Below are 18,653 nucleotides of genomic sequence, written 5' to 3' on the forward strand. Positions count from 1 at the left end.
CCTAATTGCACTGAAAATGTTCTCGGCATATTCTACGTGATACTGAATTAGGCTACTTGATTCCAAATATTGAAACCTTTTATTGAATACAATTATAATAATATGTTATCATTTTTTTTAAAAACACGTCGTTGCAAACACGTCCATGCAGACCTTTTGCAGCACAGCCGCTCTAGTCTGGCCCAATGTAATGCACTCCTGCCATCTAGCGTTTTGAAGCTGCTTCCCAATTACTGTACTACACTGCATATGTGAGTCCTTGTCCCATAAAGTCCAGTAATTTTGTGGGCTATCTGCTTTGAAATGTATTGACCTACATGTATGGACCAAACACCGGCATCTGGCTGCATTGGGTCTATCTGTGATTTCAGGTGCTTGTTATGGTGGAATCTCTTTGGTAACTTTGAAAATCGAGGTACTTGATGAGGCTTTTTCCAGAGGGAAAAGGAACTTCCAATAACGAGAGACTTAGGGGTGCAGTAGTTAATCGTTAAACGTTAATCTTCGAAAATAATCTCCTGTATCTTAATGTTGTGTTAGCATTTAGTCGATTGTAATTACACGAAAATACATGAAAACATATCCATTGCATGTGAAATAACTGAACTTGTATGGAAAAGACAGTATAATCAGTCAAACATTCCACCCCTATTTGGCGGAATGGTACTACGACGTCTCCCGTTGCGACTACCCTCTCAAGTGTTTGAACGCAAAAACTCTCTACAGTTGAAAAACGTGGATGAGTTTTGATATGGCCCTGCAAAGTTTTTGTACGCTCCACACAATTGGACCTTCGAAATATCTTGGAAGGAGGTATGGTCACTTCTTTTCTTGTCTATTTCAAATAATAACGAATTATTTGTTTTACATTATAGCTAGCTACAATCTGACGAGTATAGAAATTCATGTTGCTAACAACAGCTAGCTCGCTAACTACAAGTTCTGCCAACCTTTTTTAGTTTAGGAGGAAATTATGCAAAATTACTGGTAGACTTTATTGGCTTCATTTTTCTTTGTATTATGAAAACAAATGCATTTTCTAACCCTAGATGAGACGCTATAGTGTATGACTGGCCCCTTTAAAACGGGTCACATTATTTTATTGGAAAAGAAAAGGTTGTCCATGCAAATACATGCACATCAAATGTTTGCATTCAAGTTATGTGTGCTTTGTCTGTGATTTGCATCCAGTATTATGTGCTTTTTCAAATTGCCTTCGTATGCTTTGCAGTGTTACCAATTCAAGCCACACTCTGCTATAACTATAAGCCTACTATATAATAGCCTAGTGCTGCTCTAATGGAATGGCATGTCGTACTGTAAATTGAACACTACAGGACAGAAATTAGGCCTAGGCTACATGTGAGAATATCACGTGATGCATTTGTTACATTTTTATTTGTGTTGGTAAGGCCTGCTCTTGATTTTAAAATATAAAAGTTATGTACAGGAGACATTACAGTAAAGGAATTTAGGTAATCGTGTTCATCACAACTTCCTGAATTAATGAATAATCAAATGGAAGACTTAATTATAGTTGAATAATCCCGCATGGTATGTACACTGCGGTGCAAAATCTGCAAATCAAACACACTTCTAAAATCTGAAGGAAGAAAGAGAGATAAAGCTTGAATTTAACTGCTGAAGTTAAACATGGGCCTAATCATTTATCATAAACCTTAATTTGCCATTTCTTCTAATGCAAGTAGCTATATGAAATTGAGATGCTAGATTATTAATATTAATAATAAAGGGGTTCCTGAATCCTGAGCCCCTCTAGAGGAGATGTTGCCAGAGCTCGGGATTGGCCCTCTTACCAAAAAATATGCATGAAGTTGCTCATGAATTTTGCCTAAACCCATTTATTTTCAGTATCAGGGTACCCAATTATGTCATCCAGATTATATTTCTTGGATACAGTATAAAGCAGATGTCTGATTCCTAAGCCACAGCAGACAAGCCAACATGCATCTACCATGTGGTGTGGAATATCCAGGGTAGGGCCAATTTGCTCAAGGTCCCTTTTCCCTAAAAAAAAAAACCTTCTGTTTCATCAATCCAACAGCTCAAAACCCTTCAGTAACTGCATAGACTAGTATGCTTACATTTTCCATGCTGGCCTCTTAAAGGTTGTTGCCTCTAAGGAGTGTGTCTGTCTGACATGTGTCACTCTATTGAGGAAGTGGTCTCTAAATGCAACAGGGACTGTGGGACGTGCTGGAAACGAGGGTGAACAGTGTTGGAATCTGTGGCATTGCAGGGTTATGACCAGGGTGATGGCATGTGTGGGCGGAGCTTGAGAACTTGATCATCATCTCAGGGTGTGTGATAGCCGACGCGTGACAGTCACCTCTGTGATGCAACAATCTAGTCAATTTTTTTTACAACATTCTTACTGTTTCCCTGAGTAATGCAACTTTTTGTGGACTGTTTATGCATATGGTAGTTCTGTTCCCGTCATTCTGTTACCGGATATTAATCCACTTCACTTACTGGAGTTCAACAACCAAAAGAAATGTTGTCAAACTCAGCAGCTAACACCCCACTCTTTCTGCAGACCTATTTGAATCTTTATTTGGGAGCTTATTTAACAGAGTTTTGAGAAAACATGATTACATTAAAAAAAAACAGGGAGATTTTATAGGCATTCCGTTACCAAGCTTTGAATTTGCACAGTTCTTAAAGTGAAGGAACTGTGAACTTCCTCTTTGGTGAATAACAAAAGATAGAAAGAGGACACAGTAGCCCAAACCCTGTCAGAGCAAATAGAGGAAATTAAGAATGAAATACAATTGGATGGGTAGGCAGAGGTATAGGATTGGCTCCCATTTGTTGCCTCCTGTGTGTGACCCATGTTTTGCCTTTCCTCCCCTGGTTAAAGGTCTTGATTGAACAGGGCCTTCAGCCTTACTTCTCTCTTCAGTGGCCCTTCAGTAGTCCATTGAGTTAGTGTCAGGCACATGTACCGGATGTCACTGCCTCTCGTCCTCAACGCTGAGGCCCATTTTGCATTAGCCTACTTTCTCCATCTTTTGTATGTGTGGTAGCCTAATTCCAATGTTCCAATGTTTCCAAAACAGATTTCTAAGTGTTCATTAGACCAGTCCCACTGGTAAGCAAATGTTTTTCTTGGACTAAAATATCCCCACACCCCTCAGAATGTTAAGAAGAGGGCAGGCAGCAACTGAGACCTCACCAGTGCTCCCTGTGAAGTGGTGTTGATGGCTTAAAGCACAGCCACAATGGTAATGACTGTGAAGGCTTGTATTCCTATGGCTCATGGCACACATCCATTTTGGGTTTGGCTGGTGGTGTGGAAGCTGGAGACTGTGCAGTCCACATCAGAGACGAACTGTCTGTGCTTTTGCACATTTGAAATACATTTCCGTTACACATCTTCATTATCCTAAATCAGTGCCTCTGAAGGCCACACAGGCACCAACCAGAAGGGTGTGGGAGAGTTCAGTAGCCCTGAGAGTCTTGTTTATTCAGGGTTTTTAAAACGTCTTTCCGCCAGCAGGAGCATGGTAATCTAGTGTATTTTCAAATTGCCTACTAATTACTGATGCCAGTGAAGTTGTTCAGTGTTAGCCTACATGTTGAAAAGATAAGGTCTTTCTTCTTACTCCTCTGGAAGCTAATAGCTGTACGGAAGCTAGTAGCAGTTTGTTATAGAGAGACACAAGAACATTTGGGGAATGTTGTTTTGCCAGCTGCTGAATTCCCTTCAACATGACACAATCTCTGTCCCTTGGTTTTGTGCTGGTCTGATTCTGCAGTGCTTTTTACACAGTTTTTTGTTGGCGTAGCTGGTTTACATCAGGTGTGTTGGCAACAGAGAGGAATCAGGTTCGAGACTTGTGTGAGCTCGGTTGCCAGGAAGCAATACTGTTTGCGGCACCGTGACCCATGTTACCGATGTCGCAGTACATCAATAATAGTAGACTGATATTAAATTAGGAGCATTGTGCCTCCATCACCTGAAATGTCCTCATTGTCAGCAGATATTGTTCCTCCCTGAGACTGCCCCCAGAGGATAGGCAGAGAGAGTGGAGCGATGGAGAGAGAAAATGGAGGGAGAGAGGGGGAAAAAAAGAGAGTGGAAGGCCCAGTCATCCATGAGGCTTTTGTTGGCACGGTTGAGAGAGTGGCAGTGTAAAGCAGACTGTGCTACTCCCAGCTTTGTACCGGGCATGGTTCACCGCTGGTCTTTGTACACATGAGCTCCTTGTCTGAATGGACAGGACCGTGGGGGGATCACTACAACACCACCCGCTCAGAGCTCTCTGTGAACACACTGCTCCCACCCACTGTAGACCCAGGAAGTGCAACGATAGGAATCTGCAGGTCACTATAGAGAATATGGAGATTTAATCTTCAGATAGGCTTAACGAGTCTCTCTCCTCAATCCTATGGAAATCCCATTTGTGGAAATACAAAGCATGGATGTCAAACAAAGCCATGTTCAATGTCCCCTTTCACCCAATCTAATCTAGATTGGCCTTGCATATTGTCTTTATTTTACAATATTGAATTGTACAGTGTGGAATGTGCCATCCTGTTCTAGACTAGTGCACAAAGAAACCAGATTACAAATAGATTTGCTTACTGTAACTAATGCTATGCATTGCATGCATAGTTTAATAGACCACAGTTTTTATTCTACTGTTATGAACTTGTTATACTACTGTTATGAACTTGGAGCAAATAGCTTACAGTGTGTAGCCTAAAAGCGGAATTGACTGAACCAAATATCCACCTCCTATTTTATAACTTCTGCTGTCTTGGTGCCATGTCGTATGAGATGTGATACTCGGGTGTCTGGGAATTGTGGGGGCTTTATCAGGGTCTCTAAGGATTGACATTCTTGGAGAGCCAGAGTGAATATCAGGACTGAGTGAATGTAAACCATGCAGTTGTGGAGCAGGTGCTGTGTCTACATATTCCACATGGAGTATCCCACCACCATGTGTCGTCGTCGTCGTCCCACACACACTTTATACGAAGATGGTGGCTGGGGATTGGTTGGACATATACAAGAAAGAAAAAGCTTCATCGTACCAAAGATTTAAAATTTAATTTAAAATTATATTCTAGTATCAGAAGTTATTTTTATATCATTTAGCCTATTGTATTAATAGTATATTAGGCTAATATTTGGTAATTGATGCAAAAAACCTCCCAATGCAGAACAATGGCAGGTTTGGATAGACTCCCGGACATTTTGTCTGAAATGATCAGGAGAGGGCAGTAAGTGTGCATGTTTACAAATTGTGAACCAAAACGTTACAATTCCGATGTAATAGATTATGACAATAGATGCTGTTGTTGACTAATTTTGTCAAATGTTTTAAATGCAGTTGTGTGCAGAGCACACAACAGAGCCAGATAACTCTATGTGGAAGAGACAGGCCTTTATACAGTGATTATCACATTGTACTTCCAGTGGTATGCTGTTTACTCTGGTACTCACTGCTAGATTGTGCTATGTTTGTGAAATCAATGACCGCAGCTGACTTGTTAAATGTCAAAGTCTCTATACATATTTGGCAAATGGGTAGTAGTCTGTATTCATATTCACCTGGTTGTCACCTCACCGTTTTTACTAGAGTGATACGAGCCTAAGTGAAATGTTATCATTCCATTTTGTTAGTATTATTTACACAGCTCTGACCAACCCTAAGTGTAGGAGCGGTCGAGCATTAAATCGCCTGGCCTGCTCCTGTCCTGAACTCAGCACAGGTATGTGCTTGCTGGCGCCACTCCCCTCTGTGGGTGAGTCTCTTCTCCCCTCCCACCTTGCCTCTACTCACAAGCAGTTCTTCCTTCGTTCATTTCCATTTATGTGAGGAATACGAAAGAAGGCAGTTTCCAGAAACCGGCTTCTGTGCCATGATTTTCACAATGTAAGTGCATTTGTTTGCTGTTGATTATGTGAAAATGTATATTTAATGTGTAGCCTATGCGTTACGACAAATTTGTGTGTCAATTGCCCACTGCCCAGTCTAGCTGCCTGATCATGTAGCCCACCGTAGCCATGACATATTAGATTAAGCTGTTTCTTGGAAGAGGTGGGGGGCTTTTGTCCTCATTGTTATACATCATTTAAGGCTACCTGGGGAGATGATTGACACCTCATTGATGTGTTATTGACAAGTCAGTAAGATTTTACTCTCTTTATTCTATGTAGTAACTTAACATACTTGTACTTCTACTTGTAATCAACATTACAATAGGGGATTTAATGTTTCAGACTTCACACTTGAGTTTTATTGTGCTCAATTTATGCTGTGTTTGAGGACTCCCAAAGCTAATCTTCACAAGTTTTTTTCCGCTAATTCCTACCTCCTTCCCTTGTATGTAGAACTGAGATTGCAATTCATCTAAAGAATTCAACTTACACACACTTTTTTGCATAAAAGTATAGGCCTACTGGAAGAAGTTGCCTTTAGATTTAAGCAGTTCAGAGTAATGTGCATTGTTGTTAAACACGCCTTCGGCACACAGTTGCATCAGCCAATTATATGGCCCTTAACTTTTTCGAGTCAATCATTCCCAGAACTGAGATTGCAATCTGTCAATGTAATGACGTGAGAGTTTCACAAACAACCACAGTCACAGGAAGCTCACTAGACTCTTAAGTATAACAAGTATGTGTCATACTCATGCATTGATTGGACACTGTGGTGGTCTAGGCTCTAGGATCACGCTGATGTCAGAGGATGTCATACCTGAGTCATACAGCAACTGGCCCCTACTCTACATGACCAATCCCAGTATTATAGGGCATGTAGTGGCCTTGTTGCAGGGAAAAGCCTACCAGTGGTTATTAAGAGCTGTTATTATCAACACATAAATGTATACATTTGTAGTGTATTACTTTGATTCATTTTCGTTGCGTACACTGTTTTGTCAACAGATTTTGACTATTGGCTAGATGAGATGTTAAAGAAAATGTTACCAAAGTATGTAGGCTAAGCCATTCCGCTTTAACAACATTATCATATCTGCGTTGACCCAACTACAGCTACTCTGTGCTCTTTGGCCACTCAAGAAGGCTATAAAGCGTAATTTCTTGTCTGTATGATTACTGGTGGCCTGCTGTCCTCTTTTGTGTTCAGGCATTTTTCAACCTCTTGAAAGTAGCTCCCCCATTAGCTGCAGGCTAAACATTCACCTGAGGACGCACGGTGTGGGAGATGGTCAGTCACCCCTGGTGGGGCTCTGCTGACAGGGCATAGCTGCAGGGAATAGCTCTAAGAAATGTGAAAGAATGGCCCTATTAAGCACCATTGTTTACACACCAAAGAATTTGGTTTTACCCCTGTGACTTTGGGTCACATGACCTTTTCTGGGTTAGACTAAGTGGTGTAAGTATAGTCTTCTCTCTATGCTACTGCTACATCACTTAACTATAGCCCAAATGGATATTTCTTGCAGGCATTGATAACTACACATGATCGTCATTCTCCGTACTGGAGTTTCAGCACTAGGCTATTTGTTGAATCCATTACAATATTGGTGAGACCTCCTTGAAAATGTTAAACAAGAACAAACTAAAAGCATAGGCTACATTATTAACGTTACAGGCCTTTGTGAAACGGGACATTATCCTGTGCCTCCACTCGTGAAGACCAGCTGAACCACAGATATGGAGGTTAAAGAAGAAATCAGTGACACTGACAGTGGTATCATCCTCCACTCTGGTAAGCACCCTTTATACCTTTAGACCTAAATGCAAATGATGGGCTAAGCAATTAATGACTCCATTGAAAGGAGATGAGACAATTAACATTAAAGATCCATATATTTGCTCTTCTTATTATGATGTATACTGAAAAATGTATGCACTCACTGCAATATAAGTCGCTTTGGATAAAAGCATCATCTAAATGGCATATATTAGATTATTATTATTATTATTATTATTATTATTATTATTATTATTATATTGTATGCCGTGAGTGTAGGCTAAAACTTAAGTTTGTTCCTGGACTGCTTCTCTACATAAGGACGTGGTTTGGTTCAGAGCTGGGCTGTCTTGATTCTTAACTCGCTGTACATGAGAAATGATGAGCAAAGAAAGGGTTCTTTGGTGTCATTAACTGCAAGATGTTGCTTTGCATTTGACCACGGCTCCACCTCATAGTAAATGAAGTAGCAAGCAGCAACTACCACTAGTTTCTGCCAGTAGCTATTGCTGGTCACATTCCTCATCCCATATGTAATGTAGGCATGCACTGTCTGCTTTCCACAATGGGAGCTTATCAATCCAGACAGTCTGCATGTTTTTGTTTGTAATTTTCCTCCTGCGTTGTTGCCACTGTGATGGTAGTTATTCTGTGGTCTCTTTGTCTCTCAGTCACACCTCCAGTGGTTGATGTCAATCAGTACCTGCAGGGATTTGGCTCTAATCTCTGAAGGCATGTGGCACACAATGCAGTTTGCCTGGGGTCATTTCCTGGCCCTGAGAATTAACCTAGTGTCATTAGTCACCAACACTTTAGAGACACATAACTATTCCAAGATGGCACCCAGACATTGTTTGTTGCCTTGGTTTTACTCAGACATTGATCCTATCAAACTTTCATGACAGTTTCGGTCTTGGTCAACAAAACGTTGATTCGTTTATCTTTCAAAACAGCCGTCAGCCTGGAGTCAAGGTGCCACCTTAGGAACATTGCAGCAAACATCTGAATGTTTTATTGACTGCTGCTGCTTTCTTGGCCAGGTCTCCCTTGCAAAAGAGACTTTGTCTCAATGGGCTTTTCTGGTTAAATAACATTTTAAAAAATACAGCATTGTGATTGGAGGTAAAAAGAATAAGTCAGGCGAAGCTGCTGCAACATTTTTTTTTACTTTGCATTGGATGGGTTAGCTGCATTGTTCACTTTTAATTTCTCCTTTAGTCACCGTATGTGTGATTCCCTCAGACTAGATGGGCCATCTGTTTTCCTGATACAGTGTTCAGGGCATCTACCATATTAATTTGACAGGCAAGCATGACAAATTGAAAGCTTAAGAGAGAGTGCAGCTATCTATAGTTGTCCATGGTCACATTTCAGTCGTAAGACCTCACTGTAGCTTCTTTGCTGTTCTGTGTCCCAGGGCCTGACAGTCCCACTACCATTATGAAAGACGTGACCACCCATACCCGGGCTGTGAAGCTCAAGCACCAGTCACTGGAGGACCGGCTGGAGCTGTGCCTACTGGAGCTGAAGAAACTTTGCATCCGAGAGGCTGTGAGTATCCCTGACTCATACCCCATTACACATGCACACGCAGTCACTCACATACACATGTATAAGCATACTCATACACACACTCTGATCAGGGTTCAGAGAGTGTTTACCATAACATGACTGGGAATTTCCCCAAGAGTTAAACCATGACTGTGACTTCCAGTTAGCTACATTCCTCTTTTTTTTTTTCGTGTCATATGAAACCAAAAAGGAATATTAATCATGGCATTAGTATTTACACACTGTAACACTGACACTTCAGAGACATAGACTGTCCATAGTTCTCTGTAACCCATTGCTTTTTCCTGACTGATGAGGACACAACTGTCCCTTTCCTTATGGATTTTTGAGTGACACATACATGGGAATTTAGAGTCAGTCAGTGGACCTTATGCGTGTCTATTATACTGCACTGAATTCTTTCTCCCATGCCTGGCTCAAAATGAATGCAGCCTGTTTCTGTCTCTGTCTCATCAGTCATTGTTACGTAACAGTCCTCTGTAACGAGCTGTTTCAGAGTGAAACTCTGGGACCTGATCATTCCTGTTGACGATTGGGCTTGGCCCTCCTGTCGGGACTTGTTGAGGTGTGTTAGAGGGAGGCTCTGATGACACCTCTCCCTTTTCTTAGGTACACAACAGGGACTGAGATCATGACCAAAATATCTGACACTATTGTCTGTGTTGAGAGTGACTCAAGACAACACAGGTTGTGGGTTATGTCTGTTCCCAAATGAAATCAGTAATAATGCACTCCCTCATGCTCAAGGTTTGGTTTTAAGTTTAGCTTGAGGGGCTGGCCAATGATTGGAGATTGGAAACTCTGGGCAGGTGAGGCCCTGTGAATGTGTTGTGAAAGGGTGGAATCTTTGGAAAAGCAGCATTGCATAACACTCTTCCAGGTCCCAACATGTATTGAACAGATACACTCACCGAACACTTTATTAGGAACACCTGTACACCTTCTCATGGTGGAGGTGGTGTAATGGTTGCTGACCATGTGCATCCCTTCATGGCCACAATTTACCCATCTTCTAATGGCTACTTCCAGCATGATAATGCACCATGTCACAAAGCAAAAGTCGTCTCAAACTGGTTTCGTGAACATGACAATGAGTTCAGTGTAGAACACCTTTGGGATGTGGTAGAACGGGAGACTCACAGCTTGAAAGTGCACCTGAAAGATCTGCAGGAATTGTGTGATGTCATCATGGACCAGAATCTCAAAGGAATGTTTCCAACACCTTGTGGAATCAATGACACGAAGAATTGAGGCTGTTTTGAGAGCAAAGGGAGGCCCTACTCAGTATTAGTATAGTGTTCCTAGTAAAGTGCTCGGTGAGGTGTATATTTGTGTACAGTAGTTTCCAGATGGAAAACAAAATTAACTTGAGATAAGGTAGCTGTTGGATCAAATTGGGGATTACCTCAGAAGCAGCTCTGTATGGCTCAATCTGAGTGGACAACCTTTAATTAATAAGGTTATAAAGAGGACATGTATTCACATTCCTCACTTGATGTGTTGTATAAACAGAATATGATGCCTCACATTGTGGCCAACTTGGATATAAGAACGGGTCACATCCCTGATGTCTGCTTCCTGTGCCATATAGGAGCTGACTGGTCGCCTCTCAGCAGATTACCCATCGCTGCCTGGAGAGAAGCCTCCCCACATTCGCAGACGCATTGGAGCAGCCTTCAAACTGGACGAGCAGAGCATCCCACATGGAGCAGAGGTACTGGGCCTTACAGGGGTTGGGCGTAGCCACTACTCCCATTTTACGTTGAATTTAAGCCTCACACGCAGGTGTACAGAGTGCCAAATTCTCCAATAAAAGTACTTGATTAAAATCAACACGTCAGTCATCTCAGCAGTAGGTAAAGAGATCTTTAATGTTCAGCAACTCATGTCTTCCTGCCTGTTTCATGCCCATGTAGGACTCAGAGCTGAACTGTGTGGAGGCTGAGTTGGCCTTGAAGCTGCAGATATACGAGGCGGCGCGAAGACTTTGCCGCGAGGAGCACCTCAGTAAGGCGGTGAAGAGGAGCCGGGCACAGCAGTGCAAACGTGAGGAGAAAAAAATCGAAGTGCTGCAGGACACTGCCTTTCAGCTTCGCCTCCAGCACGGTCGGTCGTTACCCCGCTCAGGCTGCATCAACACACCAAGAGGTGAGTGCTGTCCTGACAACAGGGACTGAGATCATGACCAAAATATCTGACACTATTGTCTGTGTTGAGAGTGACTCGAGACAACACAGGTTGTGGGCCATGTCTGCACTAGAGAACAGGGTTGTGATGAAATCACATAAATGTCAAGTTTTTATTGAAATATGATGTGCGATTTATTATTAATTTAATCGAAATGGAATTCTCCCCAACCCCTGCTAGAGGGACATTGCATGGGAACCTCTCTTCTCTGCCCTGAATGAGAATTCCAGTCTTATTTCTCATACACTAAGACAGTTGCATGTTTGCTTTGCTTGTGTTTCCAGATCAGGGCACCTCTGATGACAGCTCTCTCTCCGATTCGGCTGTGCTCGACGAAGGTGAGACAAAAAAATGCTACTTTGTGCAAAGACTACTCCTCAAATGTTGTATGGGTGAGAGATGAAGCACTGGTTTGTGCATAGACTGATCTTATTTGCCACAATGTAAATGACAACATTCAAAATTAATCATCTCTCGATTTCTTTTCCAGAAGAGGTGACCAGTCAGTCATCTCAGCCATCCGTGGAGCCCCCTCACCCAGGACCAGCAGACTCTCCTCAGCCTCCCCTTGCCCCCTCACAGCCCACACTGTTGACTCCCCTTCCAACCCTGGAGGAGCTGAGGCCCCGCTTCAACACGAGCCTTGAGTATGAGGCTCCTCCCATTGAGCACTCTCCCTGGACAGAGTCTAGTCTGGACCAGCCTTACCAGAAGATCAAGAAGTCACGCTCTGGTAGCAGCAAGTCAAGGTAAATGGAGTACCTCTCATTGCCTCCTGTAATTTCATATGAACCACACCCTTGAGTTTATTGTGCAGGAAAACCCAAGAATAGCCATAATTGAAACCTCAGGTTGGTGAAACCCCTTTTATACACAAGTCATTACGGCTTAGTAATGGTTGCCATGTAATACAAGTTTGCCTTGACTTCAGAATAAATGCATTTAGTGGTTTAAAATAAGCATCAGAGTTCAACATCAAATAGGTCGACCCTAATGAGAAACCACAAGGTCTGGAATCTGCTCTGACAGCACTAAATCTGAAACTTAATCTCCATTTAGCATTTGAAAAACGAGTTCTTTTTGAAGTGGTATCATTCAAACTGGCATTAAGGCATACCTTGTTATTTATGGGGAGGATATTACTCAGGAACATTCTGATTCAAGTTGCAACTTGTATTTGAGTGGCAGCCCGAGAACCTGTGCACGGGTACATAGAACCGGTTTATGTGTGAAGCACATGCACTCACTTAGCCCCCATATGTACAAACACCTCTAGAATAGTCATAGAGTCATATAAACCACTTGTCTCTCCTCCCCGTCCTCCCATGGTATCTCTCTGCAGTAGTCCAGCTGTGACCCCAGTGTTGCCTCCATTGGAAGCCTGCATGGGAGACACTGCCTTACCATTCTCCCATATACGGCTGTGCCACATCCAGTCCAACAGCGCCCCCTCCACCCCGGAGATGCACCTGCGTCGCCAGCTCTCTCTCAGGTACATCCCAGGTCTCGATGTGGACTGTCAGTGGTCTCTGAGTCCACTCAAGGCTTTGAAATATTTGCCACATGTATTTGATCCATGTATTTGACTTAAGTCTGCTGTCTACACATTATTATCAATCATCATGTAATCACCAATCATTAGACGACACAGAGTGTTTGTGAAAGCACTTAACTTGGAGTAGATGGCTTAGAGAGGGAGTACAGTTTTTTGTCCTGGATGTTGAATTGTCACCATTCATCGTAATTCAATCATCAGACAATTCTAATGGTTTTGACAGAGGAGAGTACTCATGCTCCTGTGTGGTTTTCACAGGCTTCCCAACACTCAACCTTCATTTGACCCCGATAAGGACCGAGGTCGTGCACGAGGTCCTAGAAGGCGACTGACGGATTATATGATAACGGCTCCAGAGCCCCTTCCTCCAAGGGTGATCTACGGAAACCCGTTGTACCACTCCGGCTCTGAGGATAGTAACTCTGAACATTCTGCCCCATCTTATGCGAGCTCCCCGTGTAGTGACATGCCCTGTGACCTGCCCCGGCAGATCCAGCCAGCCTGTCGGTATCAGCACTCCAGCCTGAACGACAATCGTGGACCATTGGCATTCCCAGGCCCTGGCTTTTACCAAAACCCCCAGCCTCAGTCCAGCCCCAGCTTCCACAGGGGCTACTGCGATGAGGGGATGGCCTACTCACCTGAGATGGACATGGGACGGATCTATCACAGCCCGCTCCCCCCCTGTACCTCCAGCAGATATGAGTACTGGTACGAAGAGGCCCCTGTGCATCCTCATCTGGCTCCCAGGCCCTTGCCCCCCCATGTCAGGCTGTCACGTGCCCCCTCGCTCCGGGAGAACTCATACCATCCTTCCAGGGGTCTTCCTCGGCAGGTGGTGAATGAGGAGTTGAAGTCATGGCACCATCGCAGCCAGTTCAGAGAGCCTAGGCCCCGCTCCCTCGACAGACAGGGAGCGGTCAGAGTGCGGAATGCACCGGGCCATGAGTCACCTCTCTCACAGCACCGCAAGTACCAGGAACAGGTAAACGGCCACAACAACAACCTCTCTCACACAATAAGTTAGTGTCCCTATATTTATGATACTCAAGGAGGCAGATGGAACAGTGGTAATATGTCCTCCCCAATGTTAGAAGCAAGCACAATTGTCCTCCTCAATAATAATAATAATAATAATAATAGGATTATTTTTCTGTTGGGACCTTTATTTTGAAAAACATGTAGCTGATTTCGTTGCAGGTTTTTTTTATTTTGAAAGGCCTCCATACTGCTATTGTCAGCCGCACTGGGTAAAGTAATTGTAGGCAACAACAAACAGTAAATATAATTAAAAAGTGAGTAAATGTTTGAGAAACTATAAGCTTTCTCCTAGCTAGTAATTACTGTAGCTGCAGTGTCAGGTTTTATCTCTAGCACTTGCTAAGGTAGCTAGCTGATGTTGGATAATTCTGGCTGTTTGGAAAACTCATATTGAATATTGTCTTGTACAGTAGCAGGGAAAGAGTACATGGTTGATTGTGTTAGCTAGGGCGACTCCATCCACATTAATCTGTCTGATAACTCGCAAGACAGGTAGTTCAGGTGACAGGGGTGTGCTAATATGACTTAGCCAGTTCTTTGCTTCAATTATAAGTTAAAATTGTTTTCTCAAAAGTCACTAGAAATTAGCATTTAATAAAATCATCCCAGGGTGGCTTGCCCCCGGATCCCCCGAGCAAAATGTGTCCCTTCTCATGTCCAGCTGACTCCTACGCCCTTTGCTTTACTGTCAGGTGTCCTACAAGTGTTGGATGAAAGGGGAATTTCAAATCAGTTAACATGGCTTCTGGTGAAAGTCTGTGTCCAGGCCTGTCACTAGTTCCATGGAAAGAAGAGCACCTTAGAAATGTTTGTCTTTTGGAGCTAACTCAATGTAAATGAATGAGTTTAGCAACCAGACCTGACACGAAAACAAGCATCACCTAGATGAACAACAGAACAAACATGCCAAGTGTGCCTCAGCAGGTTTGACATCTAATGGTGGTTTGAATTGCTTCAGGTTCCGCTGTATCATATTCACACTATCGTTTTTCTTCCCCCATTGTTCACAGGCAATGAGCACACTTGCTGAATTGTATTGAGAGAAAGAGACTTTGATACATTATTCCAGCCCCACCCCATGGCCTCCTTGTGGCTGTTTTGTCAGCTTCACAGATGGCTCGCTGCACATAACCTTGAGGTTTGCCTCAGAAAGCAACATATTCAGTTACACTGGGAAAGTCAAGGGGGATGAAAGAGGAATGGCAATGCCTTATAAGGCAATGCCTTAAAACAAACTGTAACAAAATTAACTACAGTATTTATTAGTATAAAACAAGAGTTGGTCATTTTGAGACATTGGTTATCATAAGAGAAGTGTTGGTTATTATGAGTTTTTTCAGAGCGCATGGCGTGGGAATGGTCATGTCGTAGACTCGTTCCTGTATAGTTTTACTGTCTTATGCTATGATTTACTTGACCCGGGGTTGAAAGAAGGTGGACAGCTGTAGTGGTACTTTTGGTAGCTTCTTACACTTCACCATTCTTCATTTCAAGGCAGGGGAGGTTCTGAACATCCAATCCAAAGGAGGTTTGTGAGGTATTCAGACAGCTGCAGTGTGGGAGAGCGTGCATCTGTGGCCCTCCCATAGTCAACATCACTTCTGAGTCACGCAATGTCATGCTAACTTAATGTGGCTCACTGTAGGGAAAGATCTTCACCCATGTTTTGGATCATTGTTTATACTATGGCTGAACTATCATGTTCTTGCATTAAGGTGCTCTGAATGGTGCAGTTTTAGCTACACAGAGTTAGGTATTGTACAAAATATTGTACACATTGTCTATAGGTTTATTGTACCTATATATACCAACCTTACTATGTTGTGTGAAATGTACTGTGGTTAAGGCCTTGCTCTTTGCAACAGGGATTAAAATAAAAATAATTCTCAGCGCTGACTGCAAGTACAGTAACTGCACCACCATGCTTGTAGGCACTGACTTAAAATTGTTTGCCCTCTCTATACTGTGACATGACCTACAAATCATAGTAACAATGTTATCACCAATTAAACATACAAAAGATAGATTTTTTTAAACAAGGCGCTGAAACAATGTCCCCTTTTTTTTGTTGTCACATCTGCAGGCGCCCCAGAAACGGGTCCTCCAGAGGGCTACTGACGGGACCCCAGTGCAGTGGTTGGTGGAGGACGACTCTGAGATTGCCAGTCAGGTGTAATGAGAGGTGGCTCCCTACCTCCTCCCTCACAGAGCCTATTTATTCATTAATTTATTACACCATTGGACTTGGTGATGGTATTAGGGAAAGACTGGGCATAATATCAAAGAGGACCTGTGGCTTCATACCTCAACACAAGCAGTGAAAATCATCTTAAGGCATGAAGCATCAGACCACAACATTACCTTGTGTGCCTCCCTTTTTTACAGTGAAAAATCTGTTATGAACATTCTTTCATGGTTGGTTTAGCAGTTTGTTTCTATAAGTGGACCTATTGATGTGTTAAGTACTACTATCATAAATATTTCTAAAAATATATTTAGTTATTCTTTTACCAAATGAAAATGTTTCTCTGTAGAATAAATAAAGAATGTAATACAAGTGTTGTATTAACTTTATTTCAATGGGTTTGTTTGAGTTCAAGATTGACCTGACTAGAATTCAGGCGAGAACAGGCTGGAGCAGTTTATCCATGTCTCATGGCAGTGACAAAACATGGCTGCTAATAGTTATAAAATCCTCAATAGAATGTCCTATGAATTCTCTTTGAATAACCACCACACAACACACACAACACACAACCATCAACTGAACATGTACGTTTATGGAATCTCAAATACCATAATGATTTATATCCTACCACAGTCTACACATCACGGCATAAGGGCTTTTCCTGATTCAGGTACACGTGTCAAGAACACATTTCTATGATTGGTCATGAAAAGTGCCTCCTACAATGAAGGCACTGAAGGAGTCTGACACATTTTATCCTCATCATGCAACAGGTATTGTAAGGCACTGATCAGCAACTGTTCAAAAATTACGCTCTCAAACACGCTCATTATCTTCCCTGGCTTTGACCAGAACCCCCAGCCCCCAGCTTCCACAGGGGCTACGGTGAGTAGGGGTTGGCCTACGCACCTGAGATGGACATGGGAAGGATCTATCATAGGCCGCTCCCCCCTGTCTCTCCAGCAGATATGAGTACTGGTACGAAGAGGCCCCTGTGCATCCTCAGCTGGCTCCCAGGCCCTTGCCCCCCTATGTCACACTGTAATGCTCCTCCTCGTTCTGGGAGTACTCACACCATCCTTCCAGCGGTCTTCTTCGGCAGGTGGTGAATGAGGAGTTGAAGTCATGGCACCATTGCAGCCAGTTCAGAGAACCAAGGCCCCGCTCCCTCGACAGACAGGGAGCGGTCAGAATGAGGAATCCATGAGTCACCCCTCCCACAGTACTGCAAGTACCAGGAACACAGCACCTGGATCTAAAATGTGCGTGAGCCTCGATCTCGCGACTCGTAACTCTCAAGCAATCTAATTTTTGGTGCAAATCGGACATATTTTATCCCCATCATGCAACAGGTATTGAAAGACACTGATCAGCAACTGCTCAAAAATTATGTTCTCAAACATGATCATTATTTTCAGAGGTCTCAAAAGGAATTCATACAGGAATATGGACTGGTGAAATATAAACGGATAAATGGACATAAATGGAGATATCTTCACACTAAGCTTTATATAAACGTTTTATATGTATAAGTTTACATGAAAATGAAAATACTGAGTATTTACACATGCTAAGATTAAAATCAAGCGACCACATCAACATATAGACCTAATTATGATGATTATGATTTATAAATGCCCCATTGAGACTAGAATAACTGTCTAACCTCATTATAACCAAAACATGAAGGACTTGATTTTGTATGTCTTTGTTCTCATGTAGGCTTTGTAAGTCAAATTAATGGCATTCCTTGAGCACTACAGATGTCATATAAATAATTGTTCCAAAGCTATTTGAGTGTATGTGAAAATGCTCCCTTGTCTGCAGAAATCACTGAGTGAGACTGTAATGTGTCATTACTGCTATCAAAGTGCATACTGTACAAAACACGCATGAGTATGTTTGATAAAAAGTGGGTCCTCATACTGTATTTCATATTATATTCATACGTTGATCTGTCCAATCTACTCTTTTTTTCTTCTTTTTTTGCGTTTTCTATCTAACTCATGATCGCCATCTGGCTGTGGACATAGTTGTTCACATGATCAAGTTCTGGATGAGAAAAAGAGATAAATACTTTGTCAACGTATTTGAGGGGAAATTGTGCTTTTTTAAAATAAAATAAAAAACCTTCTCATAATAATAACATTGCACAAATACAAAACAGTAACTGTCATACATATCATATGCCACATTCATGCCTGGGACCCTAAACAAATTAATAATTTACAGGTTATGTTACAAATAATGTTACAGGTTTAACAGCCTTTGCTTTTTCAGTTTACACAACACTAGGACCACATATTACAAGAATTCGTATAAAGAATTAAAATGTTTCAAATGTTTTTCTTTGCGTCAAACCTCTCTGTAGCATTGCGCTTGCGCAAAATACAAATTCACACACCGGAAGCCACAAACA

General features: G+C 42.4%; 1 protein-coding gene across 2 annotated transcripts; it reads left to right on the forward strand.

The window, feature by feature from the left end:
• Window positions 1-691: 691 nt before the first annotated feature.
• Window positions 692-16,603, forward strand: inavab (innate immunity activator b). Of its 2 annotated transcripts, none has more exons than XM_083668759.1 (10): window positions 692-813; window positions 7,590-7,706; window positions 9,109-9,242; window positions 10,855-10,977; window positions 11,180-11,411; window positions 11,735-11,788; window positions 11,941-12,199; window positions 12,793-12,942; window positions 13,264-13,990; window positions 16,130-16,603. In XM_083668759.1, exons 2-10 carry the CDS (start codon window positions 7,652-7,654, stop codon window positions 16,220-16,222), a joined length of 1,827 nt encoding a protein of 608 aa, XP_083524885.1. In that variant the 5' UTR covers window positions 692-813; window positions 7,590-7,651; the 3' UTR covers window positions 16,223-16,603. The 2 variants fall into 2 exon arrangements, with proteins under 2 accessions (XP_083524885.1, XP_083524884.1); XM_083668758.1 differs by lacking the exon at window positions 692-813 and adding an exon at window positions 5,806-5,906.
• Window positions 16,604-18,653: the final 2,050 nt, after the last annotated feature.

This window comes from Argentina silus (assembly GCF_951799395.1).
Source record: "Argentina silus genome assembly, chromosome: 4".
NCBI classification, from domain to species: domain Eukaryota; kingdom Metazoa; phylum Chordata; class Actinopteri; order Argentiniformes; family Argentinidae; genus Argentina; species Argentina silus.

What these genes read in the sequence shown, in the direction of transcription:
- inavab (XM_083668759.1), top strand. Translation starts at nt 7,652, where the DNA reads ATGGAGGTTAAAGAAGAAATCAGTGACACTGACAGTGGTATCATCCTC. An exon ending in TGGTATCATCCTCCACTCTG is followed by an intron (nt 7,707 to 9,108) that starts GTAAGCACCCTT and finishes TCTGTGTCCCAG; the next exon opens with GGCCTGACAGTCCCACTACC. An exon ending in AACTTTGCATCCGAGAGGCT is followed by an intron (nt 9,243 to 10,854) that starts GTGAGTATCCCT and finishes TGTGCCATATAG; the next exon opens with GAGCTGACTGGTCGCCTCTC.